At 37.7% G+C, this 23,113-nt stretch overlaps 1 protein-coding gene across 2 annotated transcripts in view; it reads left to right on the top strand.

Moving 5' to 3' along the window:
- The window catches only part of LOC111427079 (Smg6 nonsense mediated mRNA decay factor), a 38,204-nt gene extending 21,914 nt beyond the window's left edge, over positions 1-16,290 (top strand). For both annotated transcript variants that reach the window (XM_023062051.2, XM_023062052.2), the window contains 7 exons: positions 6,330-6,588; positions 6,714-6,832; positions 7,893-8,170; positions 8,318-8,491; positions 14,130-14,277; positions 15,711-16,007; positions 16,085-16,290. In XM_023062051.2, the coding sequence (XP_022917819.2) occupies positions 6,330-6,588; positions 6,714-6,832; positions 7,893-8,170; positions 8,318-8,491; positions 14,130-14,277; positions 15,711-16,007; positions 16,085-16,215 (1,406 nt within the window). In that variant the 3' untranslated portion in view covers positions 16,216-16,290. The remainder of the gene's footprint in view (positions 1-6,329; positions 6,589-6,713; positions 6,833-7,892; positions 8,171-8,317; positions 8,492-14,129; positions 14,278-15,710; positions 16,008-16,084) is intronic.
- The last annotated feature ends 6,823 nt before the right edge of the window (positions 16,291-23,113 follow it).

The raw sequence follows: 23,113 nt of genomic DNA, 5'->3' as shown, positions 1-23,113 counted from the left end.
TATAGAGTACTACACTAACTGTTAAAGACATGTCAAACAGCGAAACGTCACTCAATCTAAACAAATGCGATCGCGAGACGTATTTAGGTACTTGATAAACTCATTGACGTACGCCATACTTTTATTTTCATTAATAATTTCAACAAATATCGAATATGGTTGTCGCAAATTTTGTTCGCCCTGTACCTTCGAAACAAAGCGGTTTTTCAAAAATCATCATAGGACACAATATTCTTAGAACAGGTCAAGGAATCCCTTGAATTTTTGCCGCATGTTTACCTAACACTTTGTATTTAGTATTAAATACTTATAAAAACCATAATCCTCTAAATATTTTAGTTATTGCATCATCGTCAATTTTCTTATTCTCCTAAAACACTTTCATTTTTTTATATACTCGCTTTCTTCAGTTTGGGTACCGAGAATCAAATCGAATTGAGAATTGATGGTGAAGTAGAAAAAACTGTAGGCAACGAACCAAAGAAAAAAAAAAAATAGATGAAATTGTAACGCGATATCTGTGAAGGGAAAAACGGATGGGCAATTAAACTAAATTGCACATAGTCCGCGTACGTAATCGCTTTAAAAGGGATGGCAATTTCGAATTCCAGCGCCTTATAGAGTTTAAAATGTATTGCCGAGGATTCCAGAAAGTGACTAAAGCAAGTTTAATTATTGTTAATCGTTAAATATTCATTATTACAATTGTGGTTCTATATAAGTATTATTAATTAGCTTTAATTAAAAATTTTTAACTTAAAACATTTGTAGGAAATTGCGTGCAATACCAATTTCGCAACAGGTTTTATGTATGTGGTTTACATACACGCTAAATTCGTATTTGTATTCCTATAAAGTTTAGTCACAGTTAGAAATTATAATAAATATGAATGGAGATCCTGAGGCTAGGGACACATTCATTTGCATGCCGCAGTGTTGCCGTGTCGCGTCGTCGACCAACCTAATTAATGTTGATATTAATTGCGGTAATAAAAGACGCCACAAGAATATATTATGTTAATAGGTTGCTTTAACCGCGCGGATTTGTATAATTAAAATGGGTTGAACATCTTCGGGCTGCCGCAGGCGCGTTGATTAATGGTTCATTAAGAGTTTAACATTAAGAGCTTGCGTACGGCTTACCCGTAATTACTACGAATGTTGGAACAGAAAGGGAACTCGTTGTGACCGTACATCATGAAACCTCGTTAACTTAATTCTAGTCACTTAATTTCTACGCCGCGCCAGCCGCGTAGAGCACAGCGCCGTGCCATAAAGAACTCGTGTCTTATTTTGAATTTTCGATCTCGACACGAACTTTCCGAACGATTCTCGATACGTGGTATCATAAATCTCCGAATGATCGTAGTAATACATACATACATAAAACATACGCGAATACTTACGTCGAAGGGGCGGTTAGATTTGTCTAAAGGAAAAGGGCCGCGAAGATCGCGCGGAATTCTCGGAATCGCCCGGACGGACAGTAGTGGGTGTTATTCGCCGGCAGCGGATATTTGCATTTTGAGTGAGTTGCGAGCGTACGGGCGTACACGTTGCATAATTTTCTGGGCATAAGTCGAGTGCTTTACGATAGTAATCTGAAGAAGTATCACGCGAGAGCCGGAGGGCTTACCAACTATGCCCGGCGATTTCTACTAGAAGAAGAAAATTCTCGAGAACAACGAACTCGTCTTCACGAAACTATTTTTAAGTGTATAATCAAATGCTGAGAATTGGAGTAATTTATAAACAGTTTGTTGTATTATGTTTTCGTCTTTTTCATTTTTGTTACAATACCAATTTTGGAAAGTCATCAATGTGAAAATTAATTGAAATGAAAATCTACATAATAAATTAATTCTAGTAGATACTTCAATTTTTTTTTAATAAATCATTCGTTCAATGATCTCCTTTCATTTGATTGCTTACACAACACTTCATATTGTTTAAGTACGAGTTGTACGGCCTCAAGAGATTCATCAACAGACAATCAGCCAAATATTCGCTACACTTCGCGTCTGGTGTATCCTTTCAGTTCCATCGGATGTTCACCTCTGCCATAGAACGACCTTGTCAAGGTTACCACCGCCCGCGCTGCTCACCTCCTGCCGACACCAATTCAACTCGATACGATTTCCCCAAATTGTTTTGTTCGTCATTTATCCAATTTTACAGTTAGCGAGAGGCAATTATGGACCACATAGTTTTTTTTTCAACGTTTTTTTTTACAATTGAAGTTGTTCGTTTTCCTTTGCAAGAGATTTTTACAGTGGCGCTTTGATTGAAGGTTGCCGCCACCGTAGTAATTTTAGTACTTGTTATCCCGTTGTTTATTTTTTCGACCACTTTTATGGTCTTCCATTTATGCACCGGAAAAATTGTCAGCGACGTGTTCTAAAATTACACTGTCGTAAATGCTACCTGCTAGTTTTACAGCGAGCGAGGAAGCTATTTTTGTACCAGTGTCTTTGCGACCGTCGATTATCTACTTTAATTTGGAATGTAGAGGCAATGAGATGATAATATAAAATTGATGAATACAATACTAAAAATTTAAGTAATCCTAATTTAATCTTGATTTTTTTTGCATTAAATAAACAAATTGTAATTTAATGATCTCTTGGCACGTTCATTATGTAAGTCACGTCTTATTAAGCCATATTATGCGCAAATCATAATTTTTCACATAATTAATTAAACGATTACCGGAGGCTGGTCTGTTGGGGCGCACTAAATCATCGCGCGTGCATAAATTGCCCCGAAAGCCCCACCTGACAACGCTCGCAGAAATTTCTCGTAAATTAACCGTCGGAATGGGCAATTTTAATAATTGGCGGTTGCGTCACGACGATGCATTTGCTCATATTTTTATTTTACGCTCTGAACAGCCACCCGATTATTTTCGAACAGCATTGATTACCTTTTTTTGTAATTTATTCTCTCGATTCCGGCCATTAGTCATAAATCGAACGAGTTTCCATTCAAAAAATTAAAAAAAAGAAATAATTTTGCCGTCAGCAATTCCTTTTTTTTATTGAGTTCATAAATTTCTATATGTGTTACTTTTTGAAGAATGATTTTATACTACCAAGATGACATTCCATCATAGAAATATCTCAAAACATTCGCTAACACAGTTTATCAATTTTATTATCTTGTCTTTTAATTCGATCAATAGGCCAGCTGGATGCATAGTTTTGTGTAAGTTATCGTTTAACACGCCAATAACTCCCGTAATGCAATAAGGTGTCATTCAGATAACAGATGCGCACAATGAAAGGCGTCCAGACCAGGTCTGAAAGACTCGAGATGTGCTCATGTAGATGTCGACACCCGGTGACATATCACGTGAATTTAAGCTGTGTCTACACGCGAAAGAAGAAATACTACTACACAGAAATAATTTAACAATTTTAACTTCTTATTCTAGTATTAGATTATATTCTATTTTTTAATTCGGAGGAGTGTTTTTAAATTGAAGAGCCAAAAAGAAGGGTTGCTTTTCGTCAGTTTTAAGCAAAAAATTACACTAGGAAAATTCGAGATATTGCCGGCCGCTTAGAAACATTCGGGTTTGGCCGCACGTGTCTCAAGACGGCTAAATCCGAATGATTATAGTTCTAGGTTATGTGTTAGTTAAGATTTAGGTAAAACTAGAATTAACACTAGACCTAGAAAGTTTCTAGTGTTAATTCTAGTTTTAGCTCAATAAAAATATACAACATAGTAATATCTTATGCTGACTAGCGGTACCTACCACTGCCACTAGAATTAACACTAGACCGAGAACTAGAAACATTCGGATTTAGCCGCACGTCTCCCAAGACGGCTAAACCCGAATGATTCTAATTCTAGGTCTTGTGTTAGTTCTAGTGATAGTGCTAATGTAAAACTAGAACTAACACTAGACCTAGAACTAGAAACATTCGGGTTTAGCCGCACGTCTCTCAAGACGGCCAAATCCGAATGATTCTAGTTCTAGGTCTAGTGTTATTCTAGTTTTACACTAGCACTAGAATTAACACTAGACCGGGAACTAGAAATATTCGGATTTAGCCGCACGTCTTTCAAGACGGCTAAACCCGAATGATTCTAGTTCTAGGTCTTGTGTTAGTTCTAGTGATAGTGTAAAACTAGAACTAACTCTAGACCTAGAACTAGAAATGTCTTTAGACGCACGGTATTGTTTGTTGCATTTTATGTGGGAAAAAGTAAGTAGATAACACCCTAGTTTTTATAATGTTTAAACAAATAAGTAATAAAATGGCTGGGTAACTACAGTGTACTTAAAATCCTCTCTAGTTTTAAAACTCCCGCCAAAAAATAGCTTTGAAAAATTACACTGACTTCTCATTTTACTCCTCCGAATTAAAAAATAGAGTATAGTTGAAGTATATAGTATACCAAGTAGTTTTGGCATACATTTAGCATACATAGGGTACATCAAAATTAAATTTATGATCATGATCATTATAATAGGAGTAGTTTTAGATTGTGTCCAAGTGTGGGCTGTCCTTTAACATGGTTTCGTAGCTGTATGGCGATTGCATTGTAGAGCACGGGGGAGAGCAATCTTATTCAAGGACGGTTCGGATCTCGAGTTTGGATACTCTTAACGTAGCCGAGTTGTAGCAGAGAAAGATCGACCCACGCGTCCCGCAGCCGCGGGTGGCACCGCCAGATCGCCGATATACGTGCCAGTGACATCTACACTATCGGCCTTGTTCGGCTATATAGCAGTAACGTGTAGGAGACGTCGATGATTAGTTAGAAAACAACCACAATAAATAACACCCCTTTTCCTCTTACTCTTTTTTCTTCTCGCGCCGTTGCAATAAAATCAAGCGAACGCGTTGTTTAACACGCGGAGCGAACGTGAATGACGATTGTGTGCGTATAAAGGCTATTTTTAGCCGCGTGGAATTGTTTTTGCCCGATCCAGAAAGAATCCGCGGCGAAGGACGAAACGGTGCAGCTGAAGAAGGAGCCTCTCTGGAGCCCGTTAGAGCCGAGCAAGGGGAATAATTACCGGGCGGAATTCTTGCGTTGGCGCCGACTGACCTCAGCTGCGGGCCTCATTAGCCGAGCCAATTTGCCATGAGCTACGCACGCACTCGCTCTGTATGCGTGAAAACGAGACGATCGCGATCGAGATCCTCCAATCTAAATTCAGTAAATATATTTATCTAGGGATGCGACCAAATACCGTGAATGACATTATGTTCTAACAGAAATCTTATATCTATACTTTATATAGAAAATTTGCAAATAAAGCAAAAGCGAAATATGAAGATGTTTATTTTAAGCGAAGGGGAGTTCCATCTGGCAACCGAGAGTTTCATCAAGACAGTGTCTGCCAACAACCAATCCGATTTAATTCTGTTTATTTACACGCCTAACGACGGATACTTGATACTTTCCATTGAATTTGACGCATCAAGTCCATTCTAATTTATTGTTGTTATTTTCTCTCAACATCGACTTTCATAGTATTTACCGAGAGCGTTCTTGTAACGCTCTCTTACTAGTTTTTCCGAAACCAATGGCTATCGTCTTGGTTTTTATGGATGATGGGGCGACAATGACCCTGTGGTTACGGGGCGGAACGGGCAAAACGGGGGCCGCCACTACGGGGCATTGTTGCGTGCGGAGATGAGCGCGGCGGCGAAGCGACGGAATCGCCGCACCGTAATGAGAGCAAAGCGAAGAGTACGGCCTCGTATAGGCGGAGGCAAGAACGGCCAATGTTCGGCCTTGGAACAGCCTTGCAAGGGTCACCACGCGATCGTCCGCGTGGCGTCGAGGGTGCGGGCGGCGCGGAATGAAGAAAAAAGACCAACGACCGGCTTCGGTCTTAACGATCGCCAAATCGTTAGATGATGTCTTATAAAACTGTAAATACGACTGTTTGAACTCACTTAAAAAAGATAAATATCATCTTAAGTTTATTATGATGACTTTATGTTTGTTTTTTTTTCTTGCAGAATTAAAAATGTTGGCCATCTATGGGCAATGTTGCGAGTAACAAAGTAATTCCATACCGTTTATATCTGGAAACGATTTTTGCATAATTACGTTACCGGAACGTTGTCAGCTGGCCATTAGGCGAGATCTAAGCGCGATTGGCGGTTGTTACCTAGCTCCATGTACCACTCTCGACCGTATAACGGGGTTTTGTTAAAATATCGGTCAACCGGTAGCATAAACCAGATGTAATCGCGATACCACCTTACGAAAGATTTCCGCATAACCTCCACCTTGTCCCATCACCTTGTATTACGAGTTTTCTTTCATACAATTTCATGAAAATTTTTATTTCTTTTCAGATCCTCAATTACAGTCACAAACTGGTTACAGATCAGAGTTACAAGAACGTGCTTTAGTAGTATCACTACAAATGTTCAATTTGATTTTGGAACGTTGCGTATCAATTCTACAGGATCATCTAAAATCGAAAAAACCTCAAACGGCGTTCCCACAAGATCTACAAATCTTTTTACCAGCAGTGAAAATCTGGAGCGACTGGATGTTGTGTCACAGCGGGGTGTGGAACCCACCTCCATCGACTCAAGACTACAAAGTCGGGTAAGTAAAATTTTATTTGCTTCGTCCAATTTTGTCTTAGCCATCGATCATCTACCGATCGATCAGGTGTAGCTTAAATGCCCGCATCTATTATTTGCCTTCGTTAATGTTATTAATGCTCTTAGGCCCCCCGGCGACGCGTGGAGCCGCATCGCGGCGCTCATGAACTTGCTTGAGAAGCTGGGCGAACAGAAGAAGCAGGATTCGCCGACCAACGATAGCTTCGTGAACGAACAGAGGGAAGGTGAGGAGTCGTCGTGTTGCACGCAATTAGCCGCGTGCGCGCGCTAAGATGCGTTTCGTACTTTAAAACGCATAAGTATTATTCATCTGCCGACGGTAATACGAGGAGGGAGACTTTGATTAATTGGGTTTATTTCAATTAACGTATAGACGTTCTTTGCTCCTGCTGATGGAGGTTTACGTCCTTCTAGTATGATGATGGTCATTGTCTTGGGTACTTACACTTATTAAGTTCTTGTCACAATTTCAAAGAATAATTTTTTGTTTTATTTCGAAAACATTCATATTTTAAGTACCCGCTATCAATTCTTTAGACAACGACAAATTGAAGACAAAGCGTTTGGTTTAAAATAATTTCAAAAAAAATAACATAAATCGTAATATTTCGATTTAAATACAAGAGTTTTAGGGAGTTTGTTTTAGACGTTTTGATAATTGAATTTTTATTATTAAAGTGTCTTATGGGGTTCTATCTTTAATGAACTATCTGTTTATTTACTACATCCGACAAGAATAATAGATGGAAATCCTGTTGCTGCAAGCGGTAGCGTCCGGTTAAATCTTATTAGAATGCAAATGCGCGAGCGCTAGAAAAGCAAGCGACTACGATCGATTGTCGTTTAATATTCATGGTTGGGTTGCGCTTTTTGTTGTGATTATCAAAAGGAGATTAATAGAAATGATAATCGTATATGTTGGTCTGAGGTTTTATTATTCGCACAATTTGTTTCAATTTATTTCGTGTAAACAACATGTTTTTGCCATTAGGGCGATCGAGATTTATTTTTATAGTCGCGTGTTGCGGGCGTTTTAATCGATTGCGGGAGAGAATTACGGCGCGGATAATATTAAGGACGACACTCGGTTCTATTTATAAAACGCGCGCCGGGCTCTTTTAAAGATTTATGGATGAACCCGTTGATAATGCGGAGTTGAAGGTGTGTTAACTTGCTATGTTTCTACTATGTCTTTGATAGTCTTAGATTTATATCGGTGTGAAGGCAGTAATTAATCAATCTATAATTTAAGATAGAAATAGTAAACTTAATCTTTTGTGTTAGGATACGAACAGATTCGATTACCTGAGGACGCCGTACTTTGCGGCTTCACACCTCTGATGCACAACGTTCAAGACCTTACATACGCACCAAAGGACTTGGATGTGGAACAGGCTCAGTTTGCGTTGCGGTTATCCAAGCTCTTATTTTTTGGTACCGTCTTCTTGTGCGGCCTTGAACCACCAGTGCTAAAGTTTGAACTGGAAAGCGATTACAGCGGGTACGTCTCGGTGGTCAGGATGTCATCTAGCAGGAGCTCGCCACCCTCACCACCAGAACTGGTAAGTTGTTTTGTTTGAACAGTCTGCAACAACGACTGACCTTCACGCTAACGAACGGATGGTTATCGGTCTCTCGAAGGAGGTTGTGGTTCTGTTCTCTTATAAATAAATTGCAAATCGTAAATTTGAAACTCTTATTATTTTCAGGACAACGACGACGACTTGTTGGTGGAAAGTTTTAGTGAGGATGAAGACGGAACTGTAGAACCAACAGAAGGAAAATTAGAAGGCACATCGTCCGAGATAAGAGATCTGTTGAACCGGAAAGTCGCCCTGGAGAAGCGTCACAGACATCAGGAAATTCATCGCCAACGAGTTCAGGTAAACTTGGAAAAACTACTCCAAATCCGACCGGCGATAAAACCCGATCGCGTTACGTTTTTATTGCGATTATAGTGAAATTACGAGTGCTCGAGGGACGTAAAAACGCCACCGTATCGAGCTTCTTTATGTTGAACCGATTATGGGCACAAGTGCAGTTTTTAGGTCGCGTAAATGGAAGTGTATAAGTACCTTGGATTCGCTGAGTGAATTCATCCATCTGCTCGGGTGACGCCCCACTTTTTCCTCTTTTAAATAAATAAAACAAATAACTCTTTACAATTAATTATAGGTAACGCTATCTAGACAAATTACATTACGTTCCTCAGTATGGCGCCAAATACATCTTGTAGTACCACACTTTAATGTTGGCTGGTGCTAAACTAACCGCAAATTACCTTCACCGCACGTTATGTTTGTGTAATGCGTTTACGTACATTCCTTTACAATTGAAGATAAACTTTAAATCTTTTAAATGTTTATGAAGTTTCAATAACTAAATGTGTATAAGTTGGTAGAAAAGCAACAATCCAAATACTAACAACGTTTTTCTTATTGCTACCAGCATGAGTAGATAGGGATATTAAAGTTTTTCTAATATCATACGAAACTTGGTGTATTTCTAAATATAAACGTACAAGTTATAACCAAAAATCGAAAAGAAAATGGAATCCGGTATTATTGATGGAAACAAGTAATGTCGCCAGAAATAAAGGCTTATAGATAAATTAAACGCAATTTTCCACTTATCTGGGGCAGTATGATATCTTCAAATAAAATTTCAAAATTTCTATTTAGTTCATTTGGCATCTAATTCTTTTATAAAAATAACTAAAGTTATTAAGATTAACCTTTTATAACATAGCATAAGAAGCTTTATCTTGCTTTTACCAATATAAATAGATAACATTTCAAATTTAGTTCAATTTGGTAGTAATTTTTGTAGTAAATGTCATACTCCTTTTAAAGAAAATTCAATTTCACATCGATTAAAATCAATTTTGTACTTATGTGGGTCATTATTATTTTTATTGTCATTTTGCGCTAAAAATTTATCGATTTAGGATTAAACCTCAAACAAAAATGTCTGGCTTCTTGGGAAGGTGACTCTGAAGAATAATAAATTTTTACACATTTAGCATCTATTTCAACATGATTTTGCAACCTTTAATTTCAAATTGGACTTCGATACTTTTTAATGCCCTCACCACGTCTTGACGGATCTCTCAAGGCTTTCTTTTCTTAAGATTATTTTCTCACCTCTGGAACAAAACATTTCATGAACCTTAAAAAACGACGAGGTCATGCTAACATTTGACATTTTGGTAGTCCTTTGATTTTAAAGGCGAGTGTTAAGCCTTACTAATAACAAGTAATATTAATTAATGGTTTCCTTCTATGGTGGATCTCTTCAAAGTTTCTTGTGGATAAATTGGGCTGCATTTTTGCTATTCATATTTTTGAGTTAATTAGGTACTTCGTTTCGGTCATTTGTTATGCAAAATATATTATAATATTTTTTACACATTATAAATTAATGTTTCGAATTAACATAACCAACGATCTGCTTACAAACCTATTAACGAGCTATTTATTTTTGGTTATCAAGAAATGCCTTGTAAAGAGTTTGTAATTACCTTTACATCATCTTGCTTTATTTTGCTACTTTATAACGTTCGACATTTACATATTTATTAGCGCTTATTGGAAGTCTGAAGGTTTATTGCTGTTTGAAAGATAGAGACGACGTGGCGGAGGCGAAATTACCAATCATTCTGGGGGCTGATCCCGATAGATTGGCGCAGGTCCAAATAAGACAGACAGCCTCGGTGACATACGGGTACCAGGAAGTGGAACGCCCACGCGTTCCCACGGTTCCTCAGCAGCAGGAGCATGCGCCCGCAGCGACGGCGGCATCGAACGGTTCCTCGAGCGCTCCGGAATCCGTCACGCGGCGTCTTTAGTCGACGTGAATGACAAGTAGCCAGGGTAGTCTACTAGAACGTTTCAATTTTGTGTCCTTGCATTGAATCCATTTAATCATCACCTATTATAGTTTTCTGTTGATAATTGATAATCCTTTAAACGATATGAAATATGTTAGTAATTCAAAAAGTGTTAATTAATCATTATTAATTAATTGAAAATGGAGAGGTATACGCTATTTATTGATTAATTGTTTAATAAAGGTTTGTCTGTATGTGGCAATAACGGTAACCACATCTCTACATGTTGGCGCGTAAACACCGCGAGTTGTACCTATTCAGTATTCACGTAAGTAGGTCAAGCGCGTTGCTAAAAATCTTAGGTACATCGACATAGCGACGGTGATTATGATTGATGTTCTCGAACACACCCTAAACTCCTCGCGTTACAGCCAAGCGATGCAACTCTGCTAACTGTTAAACTCTGACGCTATTTATGCTGTGGTCGGCGGTTCGTTCCCATCGGGTTCGGCGACGGCGGCGGTGGACGTCGAGGGCCGCACAGGTGTTCCCCGAACACGGCTGGGGCTCTAACGCGCGGTGTAATGCAGTTAGGAACATGTGTAGGGGCATTGAAAACTCGTCTCCGTCCGGCCATAGTGGGATATCGGAGTTCGACTGTGTTCTTCGGTTCTACGGAGAGGTCGCCCCTTATTTAGGCACGTTCGCGCCCGCCGCGCTTGCTTCGAGAGTGGACGCTGTTGCGTCGTGCTCGTTTCCATACACTTTTTCTTCTTTTCGATTTGCATATACAATGTGCTAGCTAGAATATCCATAGAAGAATTCTACACCTTCCAGTAAATGTTTTTCTTTAAATGATAATAAACAACCTCGCTGACAATCGCGGGCAACATTTTTTAGCGCTAACGTCCTAGTACAATTAACAAACGAACACTCATTCATCCGACCACAGACTGTATCTAAAGATGAAATGTATAAACCATGCGTTTGGTATATGTGCCGATTTACAGTTACGCCATATAGTACTATTGTCTCGCTGGAGAACGCCCATAACCGCGAGCGATGTTTCGATTACGACTACGCTAGCGAGTTTTGCGGGGGTCAGATGCGCCGGTCAATTCGCGTAATAGAAACCCGAATACGAAGCTTATTTTATTATCGCGATGATAATAAAATAATATGACGTCACTGACGTTTTAGATCCGCGTAATCGATTATTTCTTCGCGTATATCGGCACCGCGGACGTCCACGAGGCAGATAATGATCGCATTCAATGGGATTAGCATATTTACGAGCAGTTTTACTGTGGCGGCTCGCCGTAATCGCACTCCGGTAATCTGAACTGCTGGTGACGGTGGCTGTCGATGACCAGATAACGTCACCGTTCAGGATGACAAGTTATTTCTGTTAGAGCGGCTACCGCGTTTTGCATGTATCGTTAAATCTGGTCTATTTATCGGTCATTATTTCGTTTTAATTATACCAACTTTGTCATCATCTCATTCTGTTCGTTGAAAGTAGGTGAACCAGATCAAAGAACTTATTGTACCACCGATACCAACGTCCATCTACTATCAATCACGATTTCCTTTCGATTTTTCTTTTTGCTAACAATAAAAGGGTACTTTCAATGGGAAAATACATCCGGATGTACCTACTTTATTTCTAATACTATTCTTATTAAAACATCTTACATGAAAGATTTTAAATATAAAAGAGTCCGTTATTTTTTTAGTACCATGTCGTACTTCATTTTATAATCGTTATAATAAATAACAATCAACTACGGAACAGATTACCTGTGCCGAAGCAAAGTCATAAATACGAGCCAAAAAATCCAACCCAATTGACTCCTTCATATAACCCTTTGATGTTATTGAAGAGTACGTTATAAAAAGGTGAGGACTTGGGTTCGGATCCGACACAATTAACGTTCTATTCTAATACCGTATAATGTGGTTATAATTAATATTTGATAAAAAACGGCCGTCACTTTTACGGATTAAAAACTCATTGTGTCGGTAAGTGGGAGATCTTGGGTCTAGCAGAGAGCAACCCTTACGTGTATTTATTGCTTGTCAGGTTCGATTGTGTGTCAATCATCCGTTTACTGTTGGATTTTACCAAGACAGTTGATCTGATCGTTGAAATAATTTGATTTGTTTTTTTTTAATATTGAAATTATACAGGGTGATTTATTAGCTCACCATCAAACTTTGACATATGATAGTTAATCCAATTACCAAAAAAAAAAGTTAATGAACTTATAACGAAATTATAACACTTTAAAGTTTTCTGCAGCGAATTTACATACAAGAAGAAATTCAAAATGTACGCTAAGAGTATGCTAATATAATTTTCGTGTATGGTTTTTGCAATGGAAATGCTCGACAATCAGTACGAGAATATCAAGAAAGATTTCCACAGCGTCATTTGCCATATTATTCAGTTTTTAGCGATTCTTTCAGAAGACTTCGAGAAACAGGTAATCCTGGTCCAGAAAAAGCTATTCGACCGCATGTAGTTAATGTAGAGGACGAAGAAGCTGTAATTGATAATTCTTCCATCAGCACTCGAAGAATAGCACGCAACATACATGTAAGTCAATGTTTTGCATGGCGCGTATTGAACCGCGAATTCTACTTATGGGGTCAAATGAAACAAATTGTGTATCAAGTGGAAATTGACACACGAGAATAGTTATTAAACAGAATACAAATGGCTGCTACTGAAATAAAACATCAAACCAGACATTTTAATTCTGCTGAAAAACTCTTTAATTCGTCGTTGTGAAGCATGTATTCTAGCAGAAGGAGGTTATTTTGAACAATATTTGTAATATTTGTGTTTTCAAAAAATATTGCAGTTAATTATGATTTAAAAATTAAAACTTTAAAGTGTTATAATTTCGTAAATAATTGAAATCGTATATTCATTAAAATTTTTTTTGGTAATTAGATTAGCTATCATATGTCAAAGTTTGATGAAGCTAATAAATCACCCCCTGTATATTTGGACATAAACATTTTTATGTTAGAAATAACGAGAAAAAGAAAATGAAGTGAATCAAGACTATACAATTCGATATGTTAGTTAATTTGAGTCCCACCCTAAAGGATGACGGAACGCCATCGTTGCGGATATTGGAAGATTATTCCAACGCGAGGTGGCGTGTAATGCAAAAGATTTATGAGAGATATTGGTGTGATGTATAGGTAACAAGTGAATAAGTCGAATTGAAATCGGGTGGGTCGATAAGAATTATTAAATAATTTAATTTAATGGAAATTATTACGACATTATAGGAGTTTTGAGAATGTTATGCAAACTTGTTCGGACACGATAAGAGCGTGATGGTTGAAAAAATTTGTTAATAGCGTTTTCTCTTCTAATTTCTTTTCGCATATTTATTCGCTTCAGAAAATATTTCTTCAATCGGTTAAGTGGCAAAAACTCCTGTGGGTTTCTCGCCAGATACTCTTTTTTTCCGTTGGCAGCACATCCTCATTTAGTATTTTGGTTAATGGATTTTTTTATGTATGCATAAAGGTAATTTGCTCATTTTCACTGTTAAGATTGTTTCAGATTAACACTAAGGACAAGGTCGACCTGAAACATATCTGAAACTAACATATAGAATTTTAATCTTATTTAACTTATTATTAACTAATCCAATTTATTTTATTTTCAGAAAATTTTGCAACAATCTATAGTAACCGTCAACATAGAAGTTCGTCCAAAGTACTTGATCCCAGATACGAATTGTTTCATAGACTATCTTGAGATGATCAAAAGTGTTGCAACGGCTCACGTTTACACGCTAATGGTACCCCTTGTAGGTAAGTAATAGCGCTTAAATTAGCACATGATCGTTCTTTTAATGTGCTACAATCTCCTTGGCATGTATTCGGTTCCTTTGATAAGCGATGCGAGCAAAAATTGATGTTCGTTGAACTTAAACGATTTAAATTCCATTTTGACTAAATTCCATTTAAGTTACTGATTGCTTTTTAAAGTGTTTGCAACTTTGATTTGTGTTATTTGTAATATTAATTTAAATTTTGATGTGTGACTATAAACGTAAATTATTAGTTTTGAAGTCCAACTAATTTCTAATGTTGATCATTATTACTTCGGATTTGATTTACGAGTGGATTAGTTCGTTTAAACCCAGAGGCGTCTGGCGTCGCTTTGCGGGAGCCCATTCGGCGCCCATTAAAATCATCGTATGACGAAACTTTGTCTACCGCCTCCCGATAACGGTCACGGTTACGCCTAATAAGGCGTCCCGTTAACGGTACGCGGAATATAATTCTTTATTATCGTGCCGTAATTTTCGAGGGCTTTTAACGGACCGCCAAGTAATTTTAATCTCCCGGAGACGAAGTAATTTACGCTAAGAAATTTAATACCAAACCCAAGTATCAAGTTTGCGATAATATTTTTTTGCTTCCACCAATTACCTCTTAATTTTCACATATATTTATTGAAACGCAGTTCAACTCTTATTGTAAATATATGCGTCGTTTGCAGACTACCGACCAGATACGTCCGGGTGAAATTATTAGAACTGTTGTTTAACGGCTTCACGTTGTGCATACGTTTTCAATACAAGGGTAGTTAAGACGGCACTAAACCCCGTTAACGATCGTAGCGTACTTCGGGCGCGAATGGATAACGTTCCACTGTTTAACAACGAGCACACCATCTGTAGGTACCGTTTAGGACGCGGAAGTACGTTTTGTACCACGCCCACGTCGTTTGCTTAAAGGAGTTGCAACTGCTTACCACTAACCACCGGCCGTCCCAATACTTTTCAACATCACTGTATTTACATTTTCCGTTTACGATAAGCATCATAAGTTTACATAAAAATAAATATTGGATTATGTGTGTTTGTTAACCGGTTCGTTGTCGTTGCGGCGCTCTTAATTTGCAAAATACCATGCGCCGTGAACAGAATAGACGCGGAAGTTTGCGTTTCAATTAGCCGGAACGTTTTAGGTTCCCAAGCACGGATGGTCCGCACCTTCCCACAGCACATCAGCTGCAGACATCGTAATCTAATCCATGAGGACAGCGTATTTGGCATGTTTCGCGTCGATTGAACCGTACGATACATCTAAATCGGTTTATGTGGCCTTCTCGTATGTCCTTGACGAAGGCTTATGGTGGTTTATAACGGAGTTAGAAACGGTGGTCGCTGTTGATGCACCACGCATGTGTAAATAATCTTCATTACAATCTTTACAGTTGTTTTTTTAAATTACAGTTTTAAACGAACTGGAAGGTTTGGCAAAAGGAGGAAAACACCCAGTACCAACAACAAGAAACGCGTCCGACCCAGAACACGTAATCATGGTAGCCGAGTCAGCAAAGCATGCGTTGGATTACCTCAGTGTCAAGAACTCCAACATTAAGTACATCACGACCAAGGGGACGATCTTGGCCTCGTCAACGTTCACTGTCGAAGACGACTCCGTGTCCGATATGGCGCTAAAGAACGACGATAAGATCTTGTCGTCCTGTTTAGCGTTGTGTAAAGTTAACAAAGATCAGCATAATGAAGGTGAGTGGATTTGAGCAATACTGTTCCTTTCTTTCTTTGCCAATGTATATATAATAATATTATTTGTTTACTTATAGGAGAACCTAGAAAATTGTATAGGGAGGTGGTATTATTAACTGAAGATAGAAACTTGCGCGTGAAAGCGTTGGCAAAAGACGTGCCTGTAAGGGAACTGCCTGACTTTATAGTTTGGGCAGGATTAGGATGAACTGGATGAGTGCTGTTGCCATCTACCGATACGAAGAGGTCCTCTTACGCTCGAATCGCAATCATCTTAAAACTGGTGAGTGTAACCAATTTGTTTTAATAAATTAACAGGACAATTTGTGATGTTTTATCTTACAGATAAAAACAAATAAAAAAAATGGCGTGATCAGTAGTTAGTGTAATGCCAAGATTTTGGCTAACTTCCTTTGCTCCTGTAAGAATTCGTTATTTTTTACGTGTCCCAAAATCGCAGATAATCGACGTCGTGATTAATGCCTACGTGGTTGTGAATGTGCATTCCTCCATCGATGCAGGTCGGACGCAAAACGACTCCCGTACTACTCGGCCCGACTTAACCCAACTTGACCCAACCAGCTCCCGTTACGACGCCTTAAGTTTTTTCTTGTCAAATCAAAAGAAAATTGTTACTGAATATACATATATATATAAACACACTTTATATATAATTATTAAATATTGTATCATATATTATAATTAATTTTTTTGTCCTCTTTTTCAATCTTTTTATCGCTATAATAATCGTTTTTTATTGATTCAACGGCAATGACTATTTATTGAGTGTACTTACTCTCTTATATATTTATTTGTGCCATGTTGTCATTTTTCTCTGCGATTGTTCGTGGCAATTTACTAATGTTTATTAGTTATTAGTATACACCTTTAATTATATTATTATATCGTTTATTAAGTACGGTTCGTTAGTATTTTATTGCAATTGTTTTGCTCAGGAAACACACGCGATGTTCTTATACAAAAATAAATAAATAAAATCAAAGATAATAAGTAATTATTGTAAATAATAAAAAATATTAAATTAGATTCAAATTTTTTATTTAACCTAACGCAAAATACTAACCTAAATGCCCAACCCACACATCGCCTAGATCCGCTTTACTACCCTCTTTCGTGACAATCGAATAGAACTCAGTGGTACTAATAATAACGAAATCACGATAACCTGTCCTATTTATCGTTAATCCCCGTTAAGTCGGAATCGCGAACGCGACCATTAAATAAGAAATAGGATGCAGCGCTGCATGCGGATTCCGCCGCACCATCTGAATCGTGAATCCTTACGATTCCGTCGTGGGCGATGCCAATTAATTTATGGACCACGAATATTAATGGACCCTTGTGGAGCAAGCCGGCTTTGTACAAATGCCGTAACACTTTGCCGGGAGAGAGGCGACTCCACGGGTCACTGATTTCCAGAATTATTACTCATGCATGGCCACCTTATTTCTAACGTAACCCAACAGCACATCAGTTAAAATAGTTATATACAGGTTGATTCAAGAATTTTATGTCCGAGATAATGTGAAAACGTTCAATGTCTTTATAGATTTATATATGTGTTAGGCCAACTACCACGACCTCCTGGGAGAATCACCGCCGAGATGTTTCGACGATAAAAAAAATTTTTCTCAATTAAAACGAAGATTTATTCCACCGTAATAGAAACTCCTGATTTATACAGCCAAATATGTTCATTTAAGCGTCTCATCCATGTAGCCGTCACCGTCGTCTCCAATTTATATCTTTTTAACTGTCCGGCGGATTATAACTGTAACCAGTAACACCGTAACTCACAATTAAAAGAATGCGGTACATCCTTTGGCCCAGGTTGGACAAAACGTTCGGAAGATAAAGCTGACCACCAAAGGCAAGTCTCGTTCTTCGCCAAACTTGGATAGTACGCTTCTACGAATTTCCTCGCGGACTGCATCCCAACGAAAGCGATTGTGGTCAGCTTATAAATCACCTTGGATCTCCATTTGGATACTTATACCGAGTAAATCGCTAATTAATCACTCCAGAGACATAGAAACAAGAAAGTTTGTATTATGTAGTTAAAAAAACCTTTCTAGAAAAAAAAAATTCGAATTTATTTTAATTTTCAATGTTAAGTAGAACAGTATAAACCTACTAACTTACATAAAACCGCACCAAAAACGATAATTCAAGGTGTAATGACCGTAGGATTAAAACCAGAATATTCTAGGAAAGTTATGTAGTAAACGGTCATAATCTCACTTCTCCAGGATGTTGAATTTAAAATTTTCTATTGTTATAATTGGCTTTGCAAAAAATTTACATCCGTATTTCTAGCTAAAACTTTATCTAAAAATAAATCTTATTCATTCCACTTTATTTAATAACAGCTATAAATACCAAATTTAACGATCTAAAATTATTTAAACAAATTTATGATGATTAGATGTTAATTTAGTTTTATTAGTGTAATATGTCTAATAAAATTATCAATTTGTGCTGTAACAAGTTTATGTAGAAATAAAAGCGAAATAAATTAAGATTTAAGAGAATTTCATGTTGAGTTAAATTAAAACGAACTGGATTGTCGGAAGTTGGAGTTCGCGGATCGAAACACAAAAAGATGTTGTCGACAGGCTCCGACAGTAACATCGTCGTTTAAGTTTTCCCATATGAATTCGCCGTCGTCGGAGGAAAAACAGGAAGATAAGCGAGGGCCGCTTAGCAACAATAGGAGCACGTCGACCGTATCTTCATTCGAACAACTTGCTAGGTGGAAATTCAATAAAACACGGTCCGATCGCTGTAAATCGCGACCGATCGCCAGGCCAACTTAGAAATTTACGGCGATAAATAGGCGGCTGTGCCTCCGAGGGACTGCTTTTGGCGTAAATCAACCGTTTCTCTTGGTCACTTTGCAGCATCAACGTCCATTATGGGGCCGTTCCCGGTAGATCCCAAAGGACAACTAAATGGATATTTATAATCTTTGGAAAACTCCTTAAATAGGATATTAATCCCGTTATTAACATCCTATATTAAGAAAGAAAAACGTTTAAATTAAATTAATTTAATTTTTTTGGGTTGTATAAGATTGTACACGTGTATTTGTACACATATATATATATGTATGGTGACTGTTGGTGCGTGTTGTGTGTGCGCGTGCAACAGTTTATATTTACAGGCGTGGCGCTGGCGCGGTTCATCGAGGCAACAACGTCGACGGCAGACGCTGGGTTTCTTCGTTCTCACGCAACCGGCCGGCATGAACAGCATTGCCAATATTGTAAAAATCAACCCATGATCTCGGCCGCGAACCGATTTTGTATTCCGAATAGGGCGTCTACGAAGCCATCCATTCGTGTGTCTTTCGTCCATTCATGTGTCGATTTTTAACCAAATTTCAATTGACGATGCACCCACGCATTACGTAATCGGACCCCCACGAATTTCAGAATTTCGTTTGCATCTCATTATGTAATATATATTTAGGCTGTGGCATTCGATTTCTTTCGTGTTACCATGCTACGATTTAACCTGATTCCGAATAAACTTTACAGAAAGTTATAGATATCTTTAGTTATGGTACAAATCAAAATCATAATACATAATAAATGTCATATATTAAAAAATTATTTACATTGCTTCTGACTAGTGTCCGATGAGAAATTGCATGCAATAAGTCGTAGATGTAAATCCTTAGCTTAAGAGTTTATTTTTCACAAGTGAAATTTAAAGCTGGGTGTGGGTTGAGTTCTATAGGTATATACCACATAAATTATTTTATATTTATTATTAGTTTATATCATGGAAATAAAGGACTTATTTCTTTATGAAGATAAATTTAGTATGTATATGTGATGAATGCGTGATGAAAGAATGAATCATGGGAATGAATGAATTTATAATGACTACAAATAAGGATGGGACAACATGGTAATATGTCTTAAAGCTCCCAGGAAATATTAAAATTTTTGGTTTAAAATTAATTCAAATTTTATAAAATATTATTTTTTTAACTTTAGGTAACTTAACGACTTTTATCTTCTAAAATACCATCAAATTTATCTTAAATCTCTATCATTTTGTGCAACAAATCTTCAATAAGTTTACATGGAGACAATTTCATATACAGTCTATATCATGTATTTATGTAGTCTTCATTATGTTTCTATCACGTCTAATCCATACACGGATTAGATATAAAATTTATAAAGACAAATCATCCAATCCTCATTATGTTTTTGACTTGATAGGTGTGATTAACTCTGCTTTGAATTACAATAATGCCTGCATCAAAAATTTTCGCCGTGTTTTCATTAAGTCAAGCTGTGAAGAGTCAATATTATATGTATCAGATATATCTCTATCTGGATTGCATTAATATAGCATCTAGCAGTACATAAAGACTATTTTAAGGTTGCATTAAATTTCATAAAGTCCTCATAAAGTCTGCATCAAACTTTTAAGTCTACTTTAAATCTCTGCTTCATGCGTTGACAGATACATTAAGTCTCTACCAACCTTAATCTAAATTTCTGTTATGCCAGTACCAAATCTCTGGTATTGCTGCATCCAGACAATTCTGTATAAAATCAACATTACCTCTGAGGCGGTCTGCATACGAAGCTACTGAAAAGTAACTAAACATTAATGACCACACAAAGCTATTCATCAGCGATCAAAACATATAGTTTATTCACTTTAGTCATGGATGCAGAACCGTCAAGAAGAATGAACAGAAGAAGGTTCTGGATTTGTTGCAAAGGAATTTATTGTTATTGCTGCCGGACTGAGGGGAGCGGCTCCTCTCGTTACCGCGACCTATAAGATCTATTGTAACTTTAGCCCTCCAAAAGTTAACTACGTAGGAAGTGACTCAAAGTATACTGATCTAATTCGCGTCACTGATCAATTCCTTTTCAGTCGCTCCGTATGCAAACAGCCCAAGTCTTCAGCATGCCTTTATTAACTCTCCATCAAGATCTTATCTTTATGCGATCTGCATTAATACTGCACCTAGGAGCGTATCAAGAAAATTATTGTTTGTTTCTTATTATGAATATCTTATTAACCTGCAGGAACTCGTGCAAGAAGCTTGTCCTCACCACCAACTGTAAGAATATCAAATCTGTTTATTATTCGATATTGCACCGCTTTAGCTTCTTCCACCTCGCCAATGCTCACAATCTATTTAGTGTACTTTTTTTAGTACATATCTGCATTACATAACCACGCATTCATAACAGACGCCATGTTGTCTCTGAAAAAGCGCATGCGCGTTACTCGCTTTCTAAATATTAATTGTTTTTTTCTTTTGCAAATTGTATTTACCAGGACTATCAAATATTTAATAACCCAAAAAGTGTAATACCGTATTTGATTGAACCAGTTTCCACGACAAGAATTAATTGGATGATTTGTAGCAACATTGAAAAAATTAAAAAATACAACTTGAAAGTTAATTTATTGCTTGTCATGCGACTTGAGAAACTACGGGAAATATTCTACAATTAGTTGACATACGATATAATTAATCTAGATGAGAAATGGTTATAATTTTTCATCAATTACGATTTTTGTATTAGTGTAATCAGAAATATCCCACTTTGCATCTTGTGCATCCAATTATGGTACTAAGAAACATGTATAATGACGAAGTCGTGTTGTTTGTATTAAGACTTTTTAAGAACTTACTTTGTATTCGAATCTTAAACTCTGTCTGAATTTTAATTTGTCTTCATAATTAATCAAAAAGATGATTATTTCTTTGTAGTAATCAGAAAACAGTTTTCAGGAGTCAAAAAGATTTCCAAGAAACATTGAAGAGTCCTGTATATTACTACATCTTGTAGATAGGATGTAACACAAACAGGAAGAGAACCGAACGAGCAACAGTTAAAAGGCCTCCTCTTCGCCGTCACAACGTTATATACAGTCAACTCATTGAGCGTACGAGTCAACGTGTCCATTGATAAGGGAAATTGCATCGTTATGAGATAATCAGCGGTGTCATTCTCTCGGAGCCTCTCATTACGGCGTATTCAACGCGCCGACCGTCGCCGGAGGGCGCCCTTCGAATTCAGCTCCGTCACTGTTGCGGCGTGCTGAAAAAAGCCTCTCTCCCGTTATTCGAAATCGAATCGCAACGCGTTCTCCGCACGCTGCTGTGCAGGACAGGAAAAAGTAAACCAGAAAACGCCGTTTTCAATTTAGGACCCGTCCTTTTATCTGTCATGCGGTATTTAGCGTTCGTACCGTTAGTCCGGATGGAAATAAATAATTTTTTCGGTGGCATTGTAGTTGCTCGGCCGCGCACGGATTTCGATTAGAATTCGGATCCGTTGGTGCGGACCTACTTTTTACAAATTTGTCGACTACCGAAGGTCAACCGAATCCCACGCATGACATCACGTTTTTATCCCTACTCTCTATATTCTAGGTACACCTAACACGCAGAAAATACAAAAAAGAATCGAGATTGCAAAAATCTTTTATAATAAGTTAACCTTCACGAGTAAAAACATTCTTTAGTACTTGGATAAAGTGGTAAAGGAAATCACTTGATACGTGTTGAAAGTTGTCACGATAGAAAACAAGCGACCCGCCAGCGGTGATAAAGCTCAGGTGATAAATATCTCTGGTAATAGCCAATTTCCAGTACAAATTCCTTCGATTTGTTGCCGACGCGCATCGATGAGAATAAAAGAAACGAAAAAAAGGTCAACTCGACCTTAATGGTTCAGAAATGTACGGACAGGTAACACATTGGTTTGTCGATTTATTAACCTTCCCTTCTATAATAAGGAACAGGATATCTGTAAATATCCAGCACGGCACCTTACCATAATTAGCCGGTCATTAGATCGCATTGGTCGCGAGTTAATGTCGTGAATTTTATTGTTCGCAAATAAACGAATCGAAGGTCTGGCGGCACGACGAGCACGACAAAAGGTTAATACATTTAAAATACTTGCTCCGCGGTCGCTGTTAATAGAACGCGATTCACACGGAAACTGTTAAAACAATTTCCTTTCGGTGGACCTTTTCCATTAACGTCGCGTTCTCCTCTTCTCTTTTAACTGTATACCATATCGTGCGCGCTC

The sequence above is a fragment of the Onthophagus taurus genome, chromosome 2 (assembly GCF_036711975.1).
Source record: "Onthophagus taurus isolate NC chromosome 2, IU_Otau_3.0, whole genome shotgun sequence".
NCBI classification, from domain to species: domain Eukaryota; kingdom Metazoa; phylum Arthropoda; class Insecta; order Coleoptera; family Scarabaeidae; genus Onthophagus; species Onthophagus taurus.
Note: the sequence above shows the minus strand (reverse complement) of the source record. Positions and strands in the feature narration are given on the sequence as shown.